At 40.4% G+C, this 22,067-nt stretch overlaps 1 protein-coding gene across 17 annotated transcripts; it reads left to right on the top strand.

Annotated features, from left to right (window-relative positions):
• The first annotated feature begins 1,050 nt into the window (after positions 1-1,050).
• Positions 1,051-22,001, top strand: ZNF207 (zinc finger protein 207). Of its 17 annotated transcripts, none has more exons than XR_010349592.1 (15): positions 1,051-1,237; positions 2,654-2,780; positions 3,239-3,377; positions 3,630-3,797; positions 4,465-4,540; positions 5,031-5,078; positions 6,872-6,972; positions 7,991-8,151; positions 8,945-9,037; positions 10,210-10,452; positions 11,112-11,274; positions 11,434-11,918; positions 16,009-16,063; positions 19,512-19,574; positions 20,896-22,001. XR_010349592.1 is itself a non-coding variant. In XM_064395278.1 (13 exons), the coding sequence occupies exons 1-12, from the start codon at positions 1,197-1,199 to the stop codon at positions 11,592-11,594; spliced, it is 1,521 nt and encodes a 506-aa protein (XP_064251348.1). In that variant the 5' UTR covers positions 1,051-1,196; the 3' UTR covers positions 11,595-11,617; positions 11,839-12,182. The 17 variants fall into 17 exon arrangements, 9 of the variants coding, with proteins under 9 accessions (XP_064251348.1, XP_064251349.1, XP_064251346.1 ...); XR_010349593.1 differs by having other exon boundaries at positions 19,512-19,587; XR_010349590.1 differs by having other exon boundaries at positions 19,509-19,574.
• Positions 22,002-22,067: the final 66 nt, after the last annotated feature.

Below are 22,067 nucleotides of genomic sequence, written 5' to 3'. Positions count from 1 at the left end.
TATAGAGTGGTTTGGATTGGAAGGGGATTTGGCAGGATTAGCCATGCTGTCTGCTTTTAAAAAATTCTGCTTCTGAAATTCTTTTTCCGTGTTAAAACTGCACATTTGTTAACTTGGCCTTGTAGCTACCGGGTAGTTGCAGAATCACTATCACAGAATCCTTGGGGTTGGAAGGGATCATCCAATGCAGCTGCCCTGCCAAGGCAGGGCCACCTGGAGTGGGTGACACGGGAACGTCCAGGCGGGTTTGGAGTGCCTCCAGAGAGGGAGACTCCACAATCTCCTTTTGCAGACAAGCCCCGCAGGGAGCAGCTGTGACCCCCAGCTGCAGCAGGGCCACTGCCAAGGGCTGGACGTGGCTGATGGCTGCACTTGATCTGACAGGTCATTTCCAACCTCAATGACTCTGTGATTCTCTTCCAAGCACCTGGTGGGCCTGTGGTGAGCCATGGGGGTAACACAGACACACACCCTGATGGACTGACACTGTAACACAGGGACAGCCCCTGTACAGGTACACGTAACTGACAGCTCAACACATTTAAGTCGGTTTTATTGTTCTCACACCCACCAACACAGGCACAGCCAGCACCAGAACACTGCACAGAGCAGCCAGCTTCTTGCCCAGTAACATTTAGTGGGGAAAACAGTTTGTCTGTGACATTAAACACGAAGACAAGCAACAGTTTAGATGAGGATGAAACTCGTTGCTCTGAGAGTGCTGAGGCCCTGGAACAGGCTGTCCAGAGGAGTTGTGGTGCCCCATCCCTGGAAGTGTTCAAGGTCAGGCTGGACAAGGCTTCGACCAGCCTGGTCTAGAGGAAGGTGGCCCTGCCCATGGCAGAGGGGTGGAACGAGACGGGCTTTAAAACCCCTCTCAGCCCAAACCATCCGTGACTGTTTCTGTAACAGGCTCAGCGCCTCAGGCAGCGCCCTCACAGCCCCGACGGGGCAAAATGGCGGCGGCGCCCTGAGGCGTCACGGGACAGCCCGGCGGGGGCGGCCGCGCGCGCGTCACGTGGGCGGCCCGCGCCCTGCCGGCGCGGTGCGTTCTGGGAGCTCGGAGGCCGCCGCGGCGCCTGAGGGAGCTCGGCCGCCATTTTGTGCCTCTCGTTCGGTGCGGGGCGGCCGCGCGGGCGCTGCGGCTCTGAGCGAGCGCTCGGCCCTCCTGCTCTGTCGGTCGGGGTGACGCCGCCATGGGCCGTAAGAAGAAGAAGCAGCTGAAGCCTTGGTGCTGGTATCCTTCTGTGTGGGACGCGGCGGATGCAGAGAGCTGGGTGGGGGAGGGTAGCGGCGCGGCCTGGCGCGGTCGGGGCTCGGTCCCGTTTCGTCTCGTCTCGAGACGGGGCTCAGCCCTTCTCCCCGCGCTCCTCACGGTTTGTTTCGGTGCTTGGCCGTGTTCCAGCCCTGTGCTGCTCGGGATGGGGCCCGGTCCGTGCCCTTCCCGTGCTCCCCACCCGCACGGCCTCAGGCCCGCTCCCGTCGCCCTCGCCGAGGCCGCGGCCTCCGCCCGAGCCCTACAGCCGGACAGCGGGAAATGGAGAATGGCCTTTATTCCTTGCGAGGGAGGATGTTAAAGGGAGAAAATCCTGCTACTGATCAATACATTTTTTTTTTTCACGGAATGAGGTGGGATGAAGTTAAAACAGAAATTTTTTAAGCTTTTTTTTTTTTTCTTCGTGACGGGGGGAGCTTTGTAATTGCTGCATCATGATCAGGCTTAATTTTTCAGTATCCGGAAATACTGGTGGATTTTTATTTCATCGCTCCTTCAGAATGTCCTCACTGTAGTGGAGTGATTATAAATTTGCCTTCTCTGTTACGTTTCTGTCTTCTAGAATTGTTTAATAAAGAAATTTAAAAGGTGCTCCGAGGTATTTTACCATTTTGCTTTGGAAGGCATCTGTGATTGTTTTAGACATTAATTTATTTCACGTTTTGTTGGAAGCAAGGACACATTGTGTTAGCCGTGTTGACGTGTTCTTAATAATAAATAGCTAATGTGTATTTGTCTCACCTAGGAAATGTGTGGAGTGTAATAGCAGTGCTGATCCGCAGAAAGGAAATGCAGTTTGCCTCTTGTGTTATGTAGATGTCCAAACAGTTCTTCGCTTAAAATATCTCTTTTTAAAAGCAGAGAATTCTTTTGTTGCTACAGCAAATTATGCTGTGTCATAAAAATTGATAGCTGCATAACTGGAAGAGGAAGGGAATTTTAAATTAAAACCTTTGTTCTCTTTTATGATTGTTAGTTACTGGTAATTTATTAAAGAAGCACTTCTGAGTGATTTGAATAATTTCCCTTTGCTGATTTCAAGCCTGTTTCTCCTTTAATGCTGTTGCAGTGTTCATATCCCCGAAGAAAAATAGGTGGGACTTGAAAGCCATGAGTCAAACCATGTGGAATCAGATGATGATTCTGAGTGCCTGCAGACACCTCCCCACTTCTGTACCTGAGTAAAGAGGGGGGTGCTGGACCGGGTGAGGGTGTTTGTTTTCAGACATCCGTGAAGTATTTGTCACCCTTTGAATGCTCAGAGATGCTTCTTGTGCCTTTCTTTTGCTCCAGAAAAGTCACACTGGTGCTCGTTACCTCAGTCCTATCTCAAAGGTCACTTCCAGTGTTAAATGTTTCCTTAACAGTCTTCAATAGGTACTGTAATAGGGATTTTGATGATGAGAAAATCCTTATACAGCATCAAAAAGCAAAGCACTTTAAATGCCATATATGTCACAAGAAGCTGTACACAGGACCTGGTTTAGCTATACACTGCATGCAGGTAAGGAGTTCTAGATTTACATGACCTTTTCTTTACAGTATCTAAAATGTAAGTTTCATGTCCTTAGGCAGGGGAGTTGGGGCCTTCCAGAGTCTGTAAAACTGGTGAGAAAAGGGCAGCAGTGTCCTGTTTGCAGCACAGGAGTCCTGCTGTGTCAGCAGTCAAACGGCTGCTGTACAGCAGAAACCTTTCTCAGGAGTTTTGTAGGTGTTAAGGAATTGCGCTGTCTCAATTAGAAAAACTTCTGTATAGTTTATATAAACTGGTTTTAGGGGTAATAGTAATTACCAGGGATGAGGAGGCACAGATCAAGAAAATGCTTGGCCAGAGAGATTAGTCCCATTAAGGATGGTCCTTTTCTGTCTTCAGACTGCCTGAAGAACACACAGAATTTACCCTGAAATGTGGTCAGCAGGATTTGTTTAGTTGGTTTGATTTTTTTGTTTGCTTTTTTTTAGGTACATAAAGAAACAATAGATGCTGTTCCAAATGCTATTCCCGGAAGAACAGACATTGAACTGGAAATCTATGGAATGGAAGGCATTCCAGAAAAAGACATGGAGGAACGGAGGAGGTTACTTGAACAAAAAACTCAGGGTAAGGTGTGATGTGCCTGGTTGTCTGTTACTTCCCTGGTGTGTTCCTTACTCAGCTGTGGCCCTCAGTGAGGGTGGGATTTCATGCATTCTCTGACAGCAGCTCCAAGCATTTGCCAGCCACGTGGGAGGGATTCTTTTGTTGTATTAATGTGACTTTTTGAACACTGGCAATGTTTGAATTTGGCTGTTAGTTAATTTTATGGAATACAATTTGTGTTCAGTTTGACCATATGTGTTGTACTGTCTGCAGAGAGCCAGAAAAAGAAACAACAGGATGATTCTGATGAGTATGAAGATGATGAATCTGCAGCTTCAACTTCATTTCAACCCCAGCAAGTTCAGCCCCAGCAGGGGTACATTCCCCCAATGGCACAGCCAGGTTTGCCTCCTGTGCCAGGTGCACCAGGGATGCCTCCAGGTGAGTGGCTGTGTTATGTTAGGTGATTGCTGGAAACCTCAGTAGGAGCATGAATTGCTGCTTGTATACTTGAGTAGTAATCTGCCCTTTTAACACTGGGCTCACAGAGTGCTTGTGGGAGGTGCAGATAAGTAGTTTGTTCATTTTCTTGCCCTGTTCTGTGCATGAGCACGTCTTCCTTGCTGGCCTAGGTTCAGGTACCTATTGCTGCCATGTAGACTGAAGGCATGTGTTAGACAGGTCAGTGCTTCTAACAGAGCTCTAGCAGTGATACTTGCTCATAGTATTTATAGAAGGGTTTTGGAAAACCTTTTTATAAAAAGGGCAAAGCTGCTCTGCATCTGGAGACTTCTAACACAGAACAGGCTGTTCACACACAGGCCACAGATACAGTGAGGATGGAATTTTGATCAGTGAGTAAAGAATGGTCTCTTGTAATAAGGTCTTCTTTGGAGACCACTAAGAAAGTTCACAGTCTTGCAGGGCTGAGGACAATCAGTCAAAGTCAGATTTGCAGCTAGTATTTATATTGCGCTGTTTGTAAGCAATTTTATTTCAAATCCAATCTTTCAGAAGTTGCTGTAAAGCATTTATCCAGTGTAAACTTATGACATTTGTTTGCAGCTGTATGTTACCCGAGTTGTTGAAAATTTATTTTTCTTTTAAGGTATACCCCCATTAATGGCAGGTGTTCCACCTATGATGCCTGGAATGCCTCCAGTTATGCCTGGAATGCCACCTGGGTGAGTAGCAAGAAACATTTAATATTACATGTTCATACTGTGCATTTTAAACTGTCACAGAAAAAGTAAAGCTAATTAAAAGAATGTACAATAGGGAATTGAGAACTCTAACTTAAATATTAAGACTAACCAAAGAACTGGATGGCTGTAAACCAACATGTAAAATATGGCCAAACTGGGTTTATGTATCAAGTATCTTACCTCTCTCCTGACTTCATAGTTAAGTAGTAATATATTAATCTAAAATTTTGTGGTGTTGGTTTAGAGCCTTCTGTGAGCCACTATTCCTTGTGTATTGCACACATGTTGTGCATCTGGTTATCAGTCATCAGCATAACAGGAAAAAAAGTACTGGATAGTTCATATTTTTCTTGTATTTTGGGCAAAAGATGTTGGATTTTATGCTTGTTATGGGGTTGACACCATACCCTATCACGATGTGTTTGGAAATTCACAGTTAGATTTTTGATTTTGTCATAAATTTTCACAGATTACATCAACAGAGAAAATACATGCAGTCATTTTGTGGTGGAAACATGTAAGCATCTCATTAATGTAATTCTAGGTACATTCATTATGCCATTTTATGTCATGTTTTTGATAAGCTAGAGATTGTTTTACTGAAAACCTTTGAATATTGCCTAAGAATTTGGGGAAAGTGCCTGATTAGGTTTTGTTAGGTTTTATGTTTTTATCTAAATGAGTATTACAAACTGTATGTGAAATGCATTCTACAAAATATAAACCAGATAGACCCTTAGAGACTTAATGCCTCTCTTGAACCAGAGCTTGAACAGCTCCAAGTGCTCGAGCCTTCACACTGCAGGAACTCAGTTTAATCTAAACTTTAAGTTAACTGAGGTGAAAGCTCACTGTCTTCTGAGATATAAATATTGATATAACAGCCTTTCAATTTAAAAATCATATCATAGTCAAACATTGTGTGGGTGCTCATCAGAACCTTAGGTTTACTGGGTGGAAACTCAACAGAATTTAATCAGGTTGTTGGACACTTAGTCCTCATTAAATTCCCTGGTAACTTCAGGTGAATGTTATGTCACCTGTAAAAACACAAATTAATTTGCCATAATTTCACTGCATTTCATTTTGAGAGGCAAGGGTGATGTTGCATCATGCTTTTGTCTATTCTAATCTAAAATTTTGCTTATTTAACCTGATTAACTTTTGTTTAAAAATGACCAAATAATTAGGAGACACAAAGCAACTTTGTTGTTAGTGCTAGAACTGGGGTCACACTATCTGCAGTTTCTCAGAAGTCATTGCTCTGGAGCAGCAGGCAGTGAGCATCCAGCACTTGTTTTGATGTCTGCTGGGTGGCAGACTGACCTTGCCTTCTGCAGCTGAAAAAGGGAGGATGGGTCTGTGTTCCCAGTCACTGCTGCTTCTGCAGGGTTGTTCCTGTGCAGCAGTGATAGATGAGAGCAGAAATCAGACTTGCCAGAAAGAATGCTCACTTGTTCGTGGGATTTGATCTGAAAACAGCAGTGGTGAAGGTGTCTTAACTGTCATACAAACAGAAACTGCTTCTTAGTGGGGTTTTGGTTTGTACTGGAGTGCTGCAGATAAGCTTATCTTGCTCATTAAAGTAATAAACATTCCTTTATTTTGTTTCCCTAATCAGTTTTTGAATGTCTGCAAAAAATTAAGCAAAATGAAGCTACACTTGTTTGTTCCCTGTAAAGGGCTCATACATATTCATTTAGGAAGAGAAACCAAATGGTTTCTTTTTAATGTGGAGAAAAAATATGCTACAATGAGGATTTCTCGTATTAAAAAACCAAAATCCCACTTTATCATTAGTGTATGGAGTGTTTTCTGTAATTGAAACTTCAGAGTCTTTCTTGCCCTATGGTCTCTGCTCTGCTTTTGCCAATATTTTTTGATAGTTTTTCAGCTCTGGGTTATCTCCAGTCAGTGTCAGAGGGGAGTAATAGCAGAGGTGCAGTGATTGTAGTGTGATTGGAGCTAGCTGGTTTTCCTGCATTCACATTCCATGAATGTACTGAGATCAGGTTCTTGGAACATTCTGCTGCAGCTTGTAGTCTTAAGAGAGACTTCAAGATACACTAGTTCTGGAAATCTCCTATTAGAGGAAGTGAGATCTTGAGAAATTAAAGTTCAAATAAGTGTTTGGGGTTTTGGGTGCTGGGTTACGTTTTGGTTTTATTCTTGTGGAGTTGGTTTGGAATTGCCTCTCTTGAGAGCTTCTTGAAATTATTTACCATATTTTTTATCTAATACAGGGATGTGCCAATTATCTTAAAACTTTATCATGAGTGTTCATACCAGTGCTCATTTTCTTTTCACTAGGATGATGCCTATGGGTGGAATGATGCCTCCTGGGCCAGGAATCCCACCTCTTATGCCTGGTATGCCACCAGGTAGGTCAGGGTTGTCGAACTCGTACTATGGTGAGAGTTTAATTTTATTTATTTATTTCCATTAAGATTTAGAATTTATGTAAAGAACATATAGACCTATGCCACCACCTCGATGTGGTTGGATTGCCACAAAAGCCACTCTTGTGCAGAGGTGGTTGATTTATGACTTCTGATTATTAATAATTATTTGACTTTTATACCATTGTTAAAGTAAAAAATAGAATACAGTTTTTTGGGGTTTTTTTGTTTGTTGCATTTTCTCACACAGTTGTGTTGCCTGGTCTCTCTTCATCCCTTTTTTAAATTAATGTTTATGGCTGCAATTGGATAACAGTAATGACTGAAAATGTGGGAAGTGGGGAATAGTTGGGTGATTTACCCAACTAATGAGCCTGCAGTGAAGAAACTTAACTGACATTTTGGTCTCTTACTGTAGCTAGAAGAGATGTTTATTGAGCTTGTGCAGCTCTTAAGTAGCCCTAAGTTTCCTGGGTGTTCCACCTGAGCAGTAGCAGGTTTGCTTGATGGAACCCATGGGAGCTGTTGACTTCCCACTGATGACCCTCCCCTCGAGCTCCACACACACCACATGCAGGTGTTGTGGTGACACTATAAAATGTCCCTGTCCACTTTACTGATGACTCCAGCAAAGCTGGCAGTGTTTGGGTCACAGTTCTGGTACTGTTCAGAAACAATTCTGTCTCAGATTTTGTAACAGTGTCATCTGTGCTCTTGGCAGCATACCTGCAGTGTGTCTGAAACAGTTATTGCATGAATTGTATTGGTTTATTGAGAGTATGAACTTCATTATTGCAGCTTTAGTAAAAAACACCTTAATCTTCTGAGGGGTTTGAGGTTACTGCCTGTGTGTGGTCATTGACTGGTGACTGCTGGCATTACCATTTGTCATGTTTTATTTTACTGTTGCCTTAAAAATACATCGTGTAGTGGGAAACTTTGTTCTAAGGAGCACTGGGAGCAGGATTGTTTAAAGGAGCATTGGTGCTTCCCGGAGCCTGATCCGCCGCCCATTGTTTGTGGTTTGTAGGGATGCCCCCTCCTGTTGGGCCGCGGCCTGGCATGCCTCCAATGACACAAGCACAGCCTGTTACAGCCCCGGGCATGCTGAACCGGCCCCCAGCTCCTGCTGCAACAGCACCGACCCCACAACCTCCAGTTACTAAACCACTCTTCCCAAGCGCGGGGCAGGTAAGGTATCCCAGAGCCTGGAATCTCGTTACATTCTTCACAGTGCAGCTCTGTCAGTAGTGCCTGTTTATTACTGAGGAGGCCCAAGAGATGACTGGTTCAGGTTTTTACTTGGGTTGATGTTTAATTCAGTGTAGTGCTTGAATGAATTTTAAAATACTCTTTTGTTATTTTAAAACAGCTGTGAAACCAGACAGAAGTTCTGGAAGCACTGGGGAAGAAAGGAGTAGGCTAAGCACTCTTAAATGCCTTTAATTTTGTTGTCTGTAAGGGAACTTTGGGTGGGTGAAGAGATGCGTTAGCTACAGGAGTCTGATTGCATAGAACTTTGCTAAAATTTCCAAGTTAAAAATCTTGACGTGACTTGTTCTCACTCATAATGGGCTCTCTACCAATAAATAGACAAATTTATTCTGTAGTCTTGTTAAACCGGTTAAACGTATCCTGACTTAGGAGGGTTTTTTTACTTCAAAAAGTGTAGGAGTAAGTCAGTGTAGTGAAAAGTTAATTTCAGTGTTTTGGGGGGGAAGTGGGGAATTGATAGTGGCTTGTGACCTCTTCCCTATGAATGCACTTTTTCATGGGTCCTGGAGTTCTTACTTGCTTTCAAGTGTGTTGCAGAAGCCTTTGTAATGTACTTGTTTGCATTTTGGGCTTCTGTGGGGATGATAGATGTTTACAAAAATACAGTCCTTTCATAAGAAAGGGCTTGGTGTAAGAAATCCTTTCATCTGGATACTTTCCACCCATTTGTTTGGAGACTTTTCACTGTTTCCTTTCTTTTATGCTACAGATGGGGACACCTGTCACAAGCTCAAGTGCAGCTTCCTCCAATTCAGAAAGTCTCTCAGCATCTTCTAACGCTCTGTTTCCTAGCACAGCACAAGTACGCAGGAAGTCACAGTTTAAAACAAATTGCTTTGCAACTTAACCCTTTGGACCATTCAGTAAAATCTAAAATTGACTAAACATCTTCAGATAATTTTTGTTATATTCCTGATTATGTTTAGCTGGCAAAACTGCAGAGTCCTTGATTATGAGTTGCATCTTACCAGAAATAAGCATGTCAAAGTGCCCAATTTTTCTTAGTGTGAAAGAATGAAATGTAACATCCTGGTTCTAAAGGGTTAAAAGAGCATGAAAGCAGTTAAATGCATTTTAGTGGGCAGTGGTTAGCTTGATGCATGGTGAAGGCTTTTTAGTTTGTTGTTTAATATGTTACATCATTATGTAGGGAATTTTAAATTTGCATTATGTGCAAAATGTTTTTTTTTGTTTGTTTTGATTGAGAGGTTCAAATAATTGTAAATATCCAGTGACTAGAAACAAAAGCATTCTTTCATAACTAAGGTTTGCTTTGGAGATTACTGTGTCTTCAGAGACAGCTTTGCAAAATAGACTTTTACAGGGTTTTTGTAACAGAAGAGTAGGAGAGATGAAATGTTGGAATCTCTAGTGGACCTCTTGCCTGCTTCCATTGATTCTTCATTCACAGATAATATTAAAGTTCAGTAGGTAGACAAAGTACTTTGTGAAAGTACTGCATTGTGTTTATAGAGAACACTTAAAGCACTGGCACAATAGGGCTTTCTTAAATATTTGATTAAGATATTTCTTAAATACCTAATTTTAATGAATACTGGAACTTTGAGCTCTAAACTGATGGTTGACGAGCTATGTTAATTTACTGAAGGAGTAATGAATTTATGCTTAGAGGCTCCTAAAAAATAGTCATTCAGGAAAGATTTACACATTTGCCAAAGTCAGTGTTTGAGATAAATTAGTAGGGTGTTTTTTTTCTTTGTTGTTCCTTTGTTGTGGTGGCTTTTGACCTGCAAATTTTAGACTTTCCTGTGTGTGTGTGTATGTGTACATACCGGGGTTTATTTTGTCTTGGTTTCAGTTGCTCTAGTGTGCAATAAGGCTGAACTTTACTTTTGTCAAGCTTTTTATAATTATATATCTTACTGGAACGTTTCAGAGGTCTAACAGTCATCATTTAAGTTTTCTTAAATGAAAACTTTGAGAAGTAAATATTGACCTGTCTGTGTTTCACAGGCTGCAGCAGCTGTGCCAGGGCCAGTTGGTACTGATTTCAAACCTTTGAATTCTACACCCGCGACAACAACGGAGCCCCCCAAACCAACATTCCCGGCTTACACGCAGTCCACAGCCTCAACCACTAGCACGACAAACAGCACTGCAGCTAAACCAGCTACGTCCATCACAAGTAAGCCTGCTACCCTCACAACAACCAGTGCAACCAGTAAGTTGATCCATCCAGATGAGGATATATCACTGGTAAGTTAACGTGTTTTCATTGTCCTACTGAAAAATGCTATTTGTGATGATATGGCAGGTTGAATGGAATTTTTTCTGTGCTCTGCATTATGTGTATATTAGTAATGGTGAGAGTGCAAACCATGCAGAAAAATGTAACTGAGAGAACTTCTTTAATTGCAGGGTGATGACTGGCATATTGGCAGTGATCTTGCTGCAGTTTAAGCCTTAGCTTTGGTGGTGGTGGGAAATCTCTCAATCCAAAATACAGTTTGGACTTTTACTGCATGTGTCTTAAACTTCAAATTAACTAGGACTGGGTAATAAGTGTAGAACAAAAGACTGAACACTTTGAAGTTGTTTTGATGCTATTACAGCAGTTAGAAATACGAAATATATGGATAAAACATTAGGTTTGTGTTTTTAAGAGAAAAAGACTTTATTCAGCTGGGGGACAGGGAGGATTTGAGTTCCATGCAGAATGCTTGAATTGGTTGTATTAAGGAAGAAAGTCTGCAGAAAGGGGGGCAAATCCTACTGCTGCTGTGTAATGTTGGTAGTAGCCTTTGAATTTGTAAGGTAGTTAAAATAGTTTAATAACCTACTTTGTTGCACCGCTATTTACTTTGCTTTTGGTGAGTTTTAACAGGATGTGCTGTGATTGTCTGTTCTGGTTTTAGGAAGAGAGAAGGGCACAGCTGCCTAAATACCAGCGCAATCTTCCTCGGCCAGGCCAGGCTGCCCTGGGTAATCCACCGGTTGGACCAATTGGAGGTATGATGCCACCACAGCCAGGAATTCCTCCACAGCAACAAGGAATGAGACCTCCTATGCCACCTCATGGTAATCATAAATTTCCCAGCTTCTTGGTTTTGGAAAGATTTGTGAAGTTGCCTATGCTGGCAGGGAGGGGTGAAGCTTTTCACAAAATGCACTTCTCGCTATTTAAAAAAAAAAAAAACTTAAAAATTATTCTTTGCATCTTAACTATTCTGTTCATAGGTCAGTATGGTGCACATCACCAGGGCATGCCAGGATACCTTCCTGGAGCCATGCCTCCATACGGTCAGGGACCTCCGATGGTGCCCCCGTACCAGAGTGGACCTCCTCGCCCTCCGATGGGAATGAGACCGCCTGTAATGTCGCAAGGTGGCCGCTACTGATGCTCCTACTCACGCTCTAATAGGTTTGGAGATTAAACCTTTTCTCATCTTGTGCTGTTAATATAGCCGAGCTTCCGTCAATTAAGGCTTCATTGTGACTTTAAAAAAAATAAGTATCTTCCCACATGCAAGGAGCTATTGGACATTCTTATTTTACATGGGAAAAATTATTTGGAATAATAACAGGAACTTTTCCTGATGTTGCAATTTATACTGTATGGCTTCTTTTTCATGTTTCATCTAGGTTTTTAGAAGTGAAGTATAGTAAATATGGTTCGTTAAATTGTGAAGGCGCTGGAATTACATGAACATACCACCTTAAAGGCAAGTTCTGTAATGTTACGTTGCTCTTTGTGAAACGATGCCTTCACAGCACTTCAGGTGCTGTTGGACTTCATGTCCCCAACATAGTTTGGTGAGGGCTGTAACTGTTCCCAACTACTTGTACATTAAAGTCTGAACTTGTAACAATATTTAATGTATTTAGAGTTCTCCTGTTCCAGGGTTCAAGTAAACTGACCCACTAAGGTCATGTGACTTTTCTGTACTGTTATAAACTTCATTGTAATAAAAGAGGAGAAAAATTTATATGCCTTTTTATTCATGACCAGCTGTGGACAACTGCCTGAAAGGTTTGTACAGATGCATGCCGTGGTAGCCATTGGTGTAATGAACACAGTTATTGGTGCTGTTTTGATAAAGTCTGAATTCCTTGTTCTAAAAAGTCACTCCTTAGCTGTACATCTGAGTAGACAAAGACCTGTACACTTATTAACTGACTCCTCAAAACTGAGGCTGCAGGAGGTACATCCTAACTCTTGGTTGTAACTTCTCTTAATGCATATGTTTCTTTATTTGTGCTCAATAAATCTTAAATGATTTCTAGTCCTGGCACTTGCTTATAGGATGTGAAAGTGCTCTGAGATACATCCCAGTGCCAGGGTGTGTCCCGTTAGTTCACTCTGCAACTGACTCTTTTTAATGTGAAAGTGGAGGTGAATTTTAGGATCCTTTTAGGTGAATATTTCTAGAAGCTTAGGTGCATGGCACATGGGTGAGTGACTTCCAGTTAATGTATTGAAGTTGACCTGCAAAAGAGAAATAGTAGCTTAACCCTCTTAATGCAAAGAAGATGCAGAGCAGGCAAGAGTAATATGTTATCTGCCCTGTTTTTACTTTGAATGTTCAGAATTGTGTGTTTTGGCAGTCTCTGAAAGGTGAACCATGTGTAACCATCTCTTGTGTGCCATGATCAGATATTGTCTGGGTTTTCTTGAGCCATTCAGTGAAAGTTTCTGGAGTGAGAGACCTTTTTATCAAAGAGAGGTCTTCCCTCTGTGAATTAGTCATTTCTCTGTTTATAAGAGTAGAGTGACAAGTTCCTGTTAAGGTTGTAATTAGGTCTGACATATGTTCCTGTGTTAGACCTCTGATGAGACTGTAGAGGGAGACTTTTTGGAGGGGGGAGGAAGTGAGAGCCTCTCTGGCTTCTTTTCAACGTGAAAAAAAAGGTGAATTTTTCATTTGCAGGTCAACTTTAAATACATGTTCCAGCCTCAAGCCTTATCTGCAGTTTAATTAATGGGGATATCTCTTGTTTAGGGTGGGGTAGAAGGATCATCAGCCTTTTTGTGTCATTATATTCATAGATGTTTTTGTAGGTGGTTGAAGTTTTTCACTTAATACTGAGCCTTACGGCTCTGTTTCTTAAAAGTCTTGGGGTTTTGTAGCTGCACTAAAGCACTTCATGTGGCTTTATTCTGTACTGTCTCTGAAAAGTGCAAAAATAACAGTACAGCTAAAGTAGTACATTATCTTAGCTTCTGACCTGTGGTCACAGAATGTCTCAAAAGCATCCAGTGCAGTTTAGTTACAGCTGAATGTTCTTAGTTTAACCCTTAAGAATTGCCAGGCACTTTTTTCTGAAGTGTTCAGTTTTAAGACCATAAGTCCAAGCCTCTGTTGAGAAGCAGTTCTCTCTGATCACTGGTATCTACTGATCACCTGTCAGATGTGCAGTATTTGGCTTGCAAATGTGCTGAGTGGGCCTTGATGTCAAATCTTTTGTTAGCTCTTCATCTTGCTTTAGACATAAGTCTAACAGATAAAACTTGTTTTGCTGAGGCAACGCTTTTATACTCTGGTTTTCTTCTGTTTACCTAATTAGGATAATTACAAAATATTGAAGAGATTTTTATGGTGTCTTATATTTGTCCTTTTTATAATATTACACATAAAATTCATACATTATGAAGTGATCTTAATTACTTATAAAACTATAAAACTTCTTGCTTTTCCTGAAGATCATATTGCTGCTTTAAGGATGCTTTGCCCTTCTGCCCCAGTCAAGTAAATTTCTTCTCCCTTTGGTGTCTTTCTGTAATTTTCCTTATGTTGTCTCCAGATCCCTACTTTTCCTGGGATAAAACCTTATTGCATGCACTGTTAACTTGGCATATTCTGCAAGAGATATTAGATAAGTTTCACTCTTTTAAACAGTGAATGTCTCATTCTGATAATGGTACCATTTTGTATATAATACTGCATAGACTTCAAGCTTGAATGCATTTTCAGAATAATCTTTCCTTAGTAGTGATGTTATGGAAACCCCTTGAGTAAGTACTGCCACGTGTATTTCATTGGTACTTGCATACAAGCAGGTGAACAATTTTTCTGTGATTTTTCACATGGATACTTCATTTCCTGCTCCTGTCATTCCTGTGCAATAAGAGCTGTGGTGTGGCTGCCTTCAGTCTTCAGTTACTTTTGTCTCTTGTGTGATTCCTCTGCGAACAAGCAGATGTGTCAGTGCCTGCATTGTCTGTTGGTCCCTGCCTTCATTTCTTTGAATACTGCTTCTTAATGTTCAGAGAGTTGGATTTATGGTGCATTTACCCAAAAACAGTAAAACTACTTTGAATGTAATAGTTGCTTGTATAAAGACAGAGACTTGGTTTACAGTACCAAGTGCCATCAACATAGCTCTGCCAGCAAAATCCCTGGTGTAAATGCAGCCATGAAAACAGGGTTTTGCTTTAGTTAATCCTTTCTTGGAAAGAGGTTGCAAAAGCCTTTATGATTACAGAAAAGCATATCCTGTGTAACTGTTGCAGGACCCTAGTGATGTAATTACATAGGCAGAAACTTTGTTTTTTAGTTGTTGCCTAAATTTGTCATGGCAGATCTTGCATTAAAATTCACACTTGCAAGTGCATTTTGACCAGTCTTGAAATTGCAAATATAATGCAAATGTTGAATACAAAGGATTAGTCTACAAGAAAGTTTCAGGCACAGGTGAGAAAATAGGTTTAACAAAAAACATGCCTGAATTTATTGCATCTAGGATTCTGTAGAAGGTTCTCAATTATTTTATGCATGGTCTCAATATCATAGTAAGCAGCTGATCTTTAGGGCAAAATGGATGAGACTGACATGAAAGAACCTTTGAAAAGTCTGGGTTACTTTTTTAGAAGTCTTTATATGACTCTTCCATACAGCCATTAAAATTGTCTTCTGCCATTGGCAAGGTTGCATTAAATAAAATACTATTTAGCTGGCATATGTAGGCTGAAAATTTCTTCTGAAATCTTTGGGTTACTTTTTTCCCCCCCACACAGATAATATTTTAGGTGCTGATAATAAATTTGAGGCTGGGCTGTTTATCTAATAAGAGTGGATAACTATTCCTCACTCTGTGCATGCATGGGACAGTGTAAACAAGCTTCTAGAAACACTCAGCTGCCTCTGCCTTCTGTAGTTTGTGCCAGTGTTTTAGGTTGTGGAGCTCTTGAGCAGTACTGACCCAGAACTGGTTAACTTACTGTCAGAAAACATGGATGAAATGGAATGGGATAGATAACCTGCAGTTACTTTATAGGAATGAAGTAATTCTGGATACAAAATGAAAACAAAAATACCAAGATTACTTCAGTTTTGTGAACAGCAAGAAGGTCCTTATGACCTTCAGTTAAATTGAGACTGATAAACTAGTCCATGAGCTGGGGCCACAATTTAAAATGGTAACTAATGACACTTCTCAGAAAATGTCTTAATAATTGTACTGGTCTAGTTTCTACATGAACACTAAGACAAGGGCGAACATTTTCAGTGGCTGGTGGAAACTTTAACTCAACTTTTCATGAACTAGTACAACAAATACTATCAGTTATGGGAAAAATGCCCCAAGACAACTGACTGATGTTCCATTGATCAAGATACAAAGCAAATCAAGCTGTCCAATTCAGAAATAGCTACCAACTACAAAAAATACTGTTTGGACCTAACAAAAGAGGTGCTATAGCAGTCATTTTCTTTTGTTTGCTTGATCACTGGAATTTTGTTAATTTTTAATGCATGTCTTTCACTTAATTGGGTCATGTTTTTTCTAAAATTCAAATTTTTCTTCTTCCTATAGCCCTGCCATAGGACAGGCTGAGGCAGAGTCTCAGTGTTGCCCTGTTCAGTCTGAGGCAAGTGGGATTTATTTTATTCATTCTGGGGGCTTTCACAGCTTTATGGCTGTTGGATATTCATGTCCCCAAACTTGCAGCAAGTTTGGTGAAGGCCCCTAAATTTATTTTAATTTAGGTTTTTTATTCTCTTTTGGTAGATGGGCTCTATATTAATATTTATCTTTTTATTATGGCTGTGTTTTTAAGAGTCTTAAGGGGAGGGAACCTGTTTTAAGATGTGTGGGTACCTTTTCTCTTCATGGAATGCATTTCCTTCAAGACTGCTCAGGTAGTCCTTAAGAAACACTGCCCCTCCCCATCTTTCCCTGCATTGCATTTGTGCTGTATTTGTTTTTGGGTTTGGTAGTGTTCATTTTGTGCAGTCTCTGAATTAGTGGCATGTAAATACCAATTATTAATGTCTTCTCTTCGAGGATGTGTATCTATTGAAAAGCTTAAAATAGAGTTGAACTAGTAAGTTAATTGCTACAAAAATTTGTAGCCCCAATTAGACAATACAGTTTATTTGAAGAAGATTAAGATGTTAATACTGCTGTGTTTGTAAGCTGCACCTCACGAAATATTAATGTAGAGCCCTGCGAAGAAATAGAGATCAGATCCAAGCTGATAACACAGTGAGAAATCAAAGCTGCAGATTTTTCAGCTTGCCAGTTTCAGGGAGAACCTTTTCCTCAATCTCTTTTTTCCTCAGTTCTGGGAGAACTTTTTCCTCCATCTCAAATATGTCAAATTCGAGGATGTTTTGACTATTGCAACAATAGTAAGAGTTGAAAAACTTTTATTTTAAGCCTTGTGAGATTCTGTTGCATATTCAAAATTAGCTTTATTTGAACTTCCTTCTTTCATGTGGTGCCTAGCAAAAATTTCTACCCTTTGTGAAGAGAAAGGTGCTCATTCTGTTACAGATCCATTGTTTGCGAATGCTTGAGGTTGCTTAAAGAAAGCTTCAGAACAGCAGGTTTTGCCTAAGGAGGTCTTGCAGCATACCAGCAGTGAAATAGTAAATAAACAAATGTAGGAGTCTGGTTTGACCTTTTTTTTTTTAAATTAAGTTTTTGAGATATTTTTCAAGTCTGTGGTAAGGCTTTTTTATAAGCATAGTTGTTTATTTCTTCAAGATTTTGCTTAATAATGACCCCTAATGGGATTTCAAGTAATTTTAATTCAAGGAGAGAGTTGTAATTAACGTAGAGTGGATTGCACATTGCTGTTGTACCCTTCTTTGTTTGTACTCTGCCCTTTGCATTTTTCCTGTAGAAGGCCCCCCCAGAATCCCTGACTGGAAAATTGACATGTCCATGTTGACTGTTTCAGAATGGTTATTGAGCATGGTCTTGCTTTGCTAATTCTCATTGTGGTGCTCCCCCTGATAACAGTGAAGTTGAGAACATGTCTTCAAGATAAACTACTGCAGCTAGTACTTCTCTCACTTGCTTAATTTATAGGATCATTTGGCTTAATTATATTTCCCTGGAATGTCTAATGAAAGTGTTTAACTCAAAATAATACATTGTGGGGCTTGTACTTCTTGCTTAAAGTATCTTAATCTCTTAGAGTCTCAAAATAAAAATGCCTCCATTTTAAGGGATGAAGTATGGTTCCTAGTTATGTTCCAGTATTGCAGCTCTCATTGCAGCAGTTTGTGTATCACAAAATTGGACACCTTGCTGTTCGTGAATTTTTTTTTATTAAAGGTGACAGTATTTCATTGACATGAATTTTATAGATAGTAACAAAATGTGGTCTTGCAGTTCAGGCTTTTTAAGCTTAAGTAGGGGCACATAAGTTATTTAAAGGAGCAGGAGTTACTGATACTCTGCTAAATTGGGTAAATTTGTACATGATCTATTAAACAAGAAAAGTAACTTGGAGATGTGGTAAATAAAGTACATACCACACATGACAACCTTTTTAAAAAATCTGAATGCTTTCAACCAAAATAATCAGACCAGGGAAACAGTGGCAGTGACTGGGTTCTGTAAGAATGCAGCTGCCTGTGGCTGCTCTTCTGTCTGTCATGGTTGGGCTAGGTTGGAAGCAGTTCAGAGGAAAGAAAGTTTTGGGACAGCCATTTAAGGGATCAGGAGGAATCAAAGTGTTTGTAAAGTGTAATGTATATAAAAGTTCTTTCTGAAGTCCTGACAAACCACGTGGTGGGAGGTTTCTGGTGCACTGTAAGCAGCAGCTTGGTGCAGTGCTGATTGCCAGAGCACAGATTGGCAGTAAGGCTGTGATAAAGGAGATGCAGTTTTACTGCAGTCTTGTGCAGGTGTGGCTGAGGGGCTGAGCACTGGAGCCTGCTGCTCTGGCAGCCAGCCATGTCCTGTCCTGAGCCACAGGATCCAGGCTGTTATCCTCCAGCCTTTGTTCCTGGCATCCTGCTGAGTCACTTTTGACTGTCCCTGGTGTGAATAATTCTCAGGCTTGGTACTTATATACCTGGACACTGTTGTGAATAGTGAGCCCTTGTATCTTCTGAACAAGTTTACAGTAACCTCCTAAATTCTTGTGGGCTTTCTCCCAGTAGGGACAGTCAGCAACACTGCTGTTTTAATGGCAGTGAATTTGACTTCTGCAGAAATACTGCCTTGAACTTACTGACCTTAAGGTTTTTCTTTCTTGAGGATATAAAGAAGTGTAAAAGTTTTGAGAAAATAGTAGAATTTTAATGCCAGTACCATCTTAACTAAAAGCAAAGAAGCACATGACATCGAGAACTTGAAAGCTTCCTTATAACTTCTCTTGTTAGCAGTTAAAGTGTCTCTCTGACAGCTGACTGCCTTATATAAGGTTCAAGCTTCTGGCATCTTAAGCTTTTTTTCCTTAAGTTTTCTCTTAAATCTCTACCATATTCAGAAAGGGGCATGGGTTGTAGAATTTCAATTTCTGCTGCTCATAGTAGCCAGTATGTAGAACTGGTTTTTGCTAACAGCAGTTTTAATTACCTGAAATGAATGCTGTACAACCAAAGGAGACTATTTCACCATCTCCCAACTTAGGAAGTTACGTAATGCTTTGAGATAAAGATGTCATGCAGAGCTTTTTTTCTTTTCTCGTTTTTTCACTGACTTACTAGCACAGAATTCTCTGGCTTCTTTCTTATAAATTTAAGTGGGAAAAAATACATTTTCCTCTTTCACTTGTAAAGTCCAGAAAAAGAAAACACCCTTTAAGACTTTAATGAAGGAACCTGGCAATGTAAGTATTGTAATTTCCTTTATGTTTTTAGTAGGCAACAGGTGACCTTGTTACACTTACGGGTTATGTATGAAAAATCAGAAGGGCAAAGTGAAAGTAGTTTTATAGTTGCCTTTACTTCACATGCTTTTCTTAAGCAACAAATTGCAGTAATTGAAGTTTGGCAGCTTTTTTTTTTTAATAAAAAAACTAAATTATGGGTAAAACACCTTGGTTTAATACAATTTGTGTTTCTGTTAACTAGCAGCAGAATTTCAGCATTTGCTACTTACTGGTAGAGAAGAAAAATTCCACAGAACTGCCAGTACAGGTTAGTTTAATCTGTAAGTACCTGATGTTACTATTTAAAATAATTTGTTCAAATGATACCATTTAAATACCTGAGGGGAATTTTGGTCTCTGAAATGTGATTGTTACCTCCTACCAGTAGTGAGTGAACAGACTAGACTTTTTTGGAAGATCTATAATGGATTTAACTATGCTTGTGGACAGGTAAAAAATACCTGCAAGCACCTTTAAGGAAAATTTAGTACAGAATCTTGACAAGCAGCCTTTGATGTTACTGAAGAATGTGAAAATCTGAAGTCAAAATCACTCTGGTAACATGCCAAACCAGCAGGATCCTGTGTTTGTTGTGTTGGGGATTAAGCATTTCTGTTTCTAACAATCCACAGCAGTTTGTGATCTTTCCATTTTCTTTAGCTATTGCTTATGACCCTTTCTTACCCACAGATTTTTACTTTGTTAGGCTGATGAGCCAGGAGCTTGTTCTTCTGTGCTTTTTTAATTGCTTGTGTTAGTTCATTTCAGCACTTCAGAGGCTACCTACAAACATGGTTTTGTGCAGCTGTTTTATCTTACATCAGAGCTACTGCTCTGCCTCTGTTTTAATTCTGCCCTATTTCATATTCCCAGAAATTCTGGTATTTTATTTCTATTGTATAGAATGTTTAAACCCTAAAATAGGAAAGATTCTTTGTGAATGAATAAAAGATGCAGCTTTCTCTGGAATGGCTGCACACATTTATTTCTGTTTAGACTTTGTATATCTCATCTCTGCATATCAGTAGAAGAGATGAAAACTTTTTCTGTGCTGTAGCACGAAGCAGAGATCACAGCTGGATGAGCTGTAAGATTGTGCTTTAATTCACTTTGGAGGCCATGATGTCCCACTCTGAATTTGAGAGGCATTTAACATCACTGGTGGGTAATGACTTAGTCAGTTCTGGGAAGGTTGTGGTTATGTGGTAGCTGACCAGACACTTCAGTTTTGCCAGCTCATCTGAGGGGTCTAGAGTGGGTTTATGAGGGACTTGCCACTTCCAGCAGAATTGCTTGGTTTAGGGTTCTGAAATCTTGAACAGTGCTGCAGAATTCATCATAAAAATATGCTCAGTTTTAAGGCAATTGTATCTTCCCAGGTTTTAGAATAGTTACCCTTGCAGCCCATTGCCTGCCATCTTCTCTACATCAGTTCTTGGTAATTTACACTAAATGTCTTCAAAATGAGCTACAGGCAAATTTCTGACCAATGTTGCATAGGCTTTTCTTCCTAAAAGGGGGGAAAAAAGGGAAGTCATACTTTAATACTTAATATTTAGCTTTATCTCTCTGCTTAATCTTAATTGCAGGTATGCAAGAATAAAAGGGATGCCTTGTGAGGCCATTACCCTGTCAGCAGAATGTGTCTGTATTTCTTGCACCATCTGTGGGTGACCCTAGCTGATGCCATTAATGCAATGCTCAGTACTAAGCTGGAGTGAGTAAGTGCTTTTGGCTGCTCAATTACCTTATCAAGTCCTGGTTTGGCCCTGGCTGGATGCAGACCTGCACTGCTTGTTCACTGGCCTGGCAGTCAGTGGGGATAACTAAAGGGCAGAGGGTGTTCCATAGTGTCTTAACAAAAAAAAGTGCATTTCTCCAGGATAGATTGTAGTAGAACTCTGGTACAAAGACATCTCTTTGTGAAACTTTAAATGGCAGTTATTTATAGCACTTTTTGGTAGAATAAATTTTATTTTCTTTTGAGATAGGACCAAAACAAGACTGGAAATTTGAACTTTGATTACCAGGTTAAGAGTGTTAAATTGTAGCTCAGCTTCTGACACACCATTAGAGCAGCTGTCCATTGTGAAGTGGTTCAGCAGTCTTCCCTCCCAGTTCTGGTACTGTGTGTTTGGAACAGTTTGTCATTTCCCACCATTTCCTTAGATTCCTTGCTGACTTCCAGTTGCCCTTTTAGAGTTTCTGGTCACTGTGCAGTAAATTCAAAATGAGCAATGCTGTTTTTAGTACCTTCATAAAGGACCTTTAGTTAAGCACATGAGTGAATAGTGTCCCCTCTCAGTAGCAGTATGGCCACAGAAGTGTGTTGTGAAGGGGTTTTTTCTGTGACTTGATACTGCTTTTGTATTCAGTGGTATGAAAGGGCTGGGATTACTGATCTTTTTCAAAAGACAGGTGGTGGCAAAATACTGATGTTGAATTTAATTCAAGAAAGTGAAAGACTGGTAAGTATGTGCATCACTTTAATGCATGCAAATAATAGTAACAATAACAAGCTTAATTTTATAGCATTCAGTTTACAAAGAAGATTAAAGGAAATACGGAGCTGGCATCATTTGCATCCACTGGGAACCCTCTCTGAACTGTTCTTCAGGAATGGGTGGTGGCACATACAGCCATCTGTAATGTGGGACATTTTGTAACAGTCTCTGATTAAAAGAAGTGAACCACTGTTTCTGTGTATTTCTTTTCTCCTCTTGAAAACCTATTTAAGTTATTAGTGTAACAGATGTTATCG

The sequence above is a fragment of the Passer domesticus genome, chromosome 20 (assembly GCF_036417665.1).
Source record: "Passer domesticus isolate bPasDom1 chromosome 20, bPasDom1.hap1, whole genome shotgun sequence".
Classification (NCBI taxonomy): domain Eukaryota; kingdom Metazoa; phylum Chordata; class Aves; order Passeriformes; family Passeridae; genus Passer; species Passer domesticus.
The sequence above is the reverse complement of the archived record's forward strand: the minus strand, read 5'-3'. Positions and strand labels throughout refer to the sequence as shown.

Coding starts and splice junctions, on each gene's coding strand:
- ZNF207 (XM_064395278.1), top strand. CDS start 1,197: ATGGGCCGTAAGAAGAAGAAGCAGCTGAAGCCTTGGTGCTG. Junction 10,453..11,111: donor CAGATGAGGATATATCACTG/GTAAGTTAACGT, acceptor TTCTGGTTTTAG/GAAGAGAGAAGGGCACAGCT. Junction 11,275..11,433: donor ACCTCCTATGCCACCTCATG/GTAATCATAAAT, acceptor TTCTGTTCATAG/GTCAGTATGGTGCACATCAC.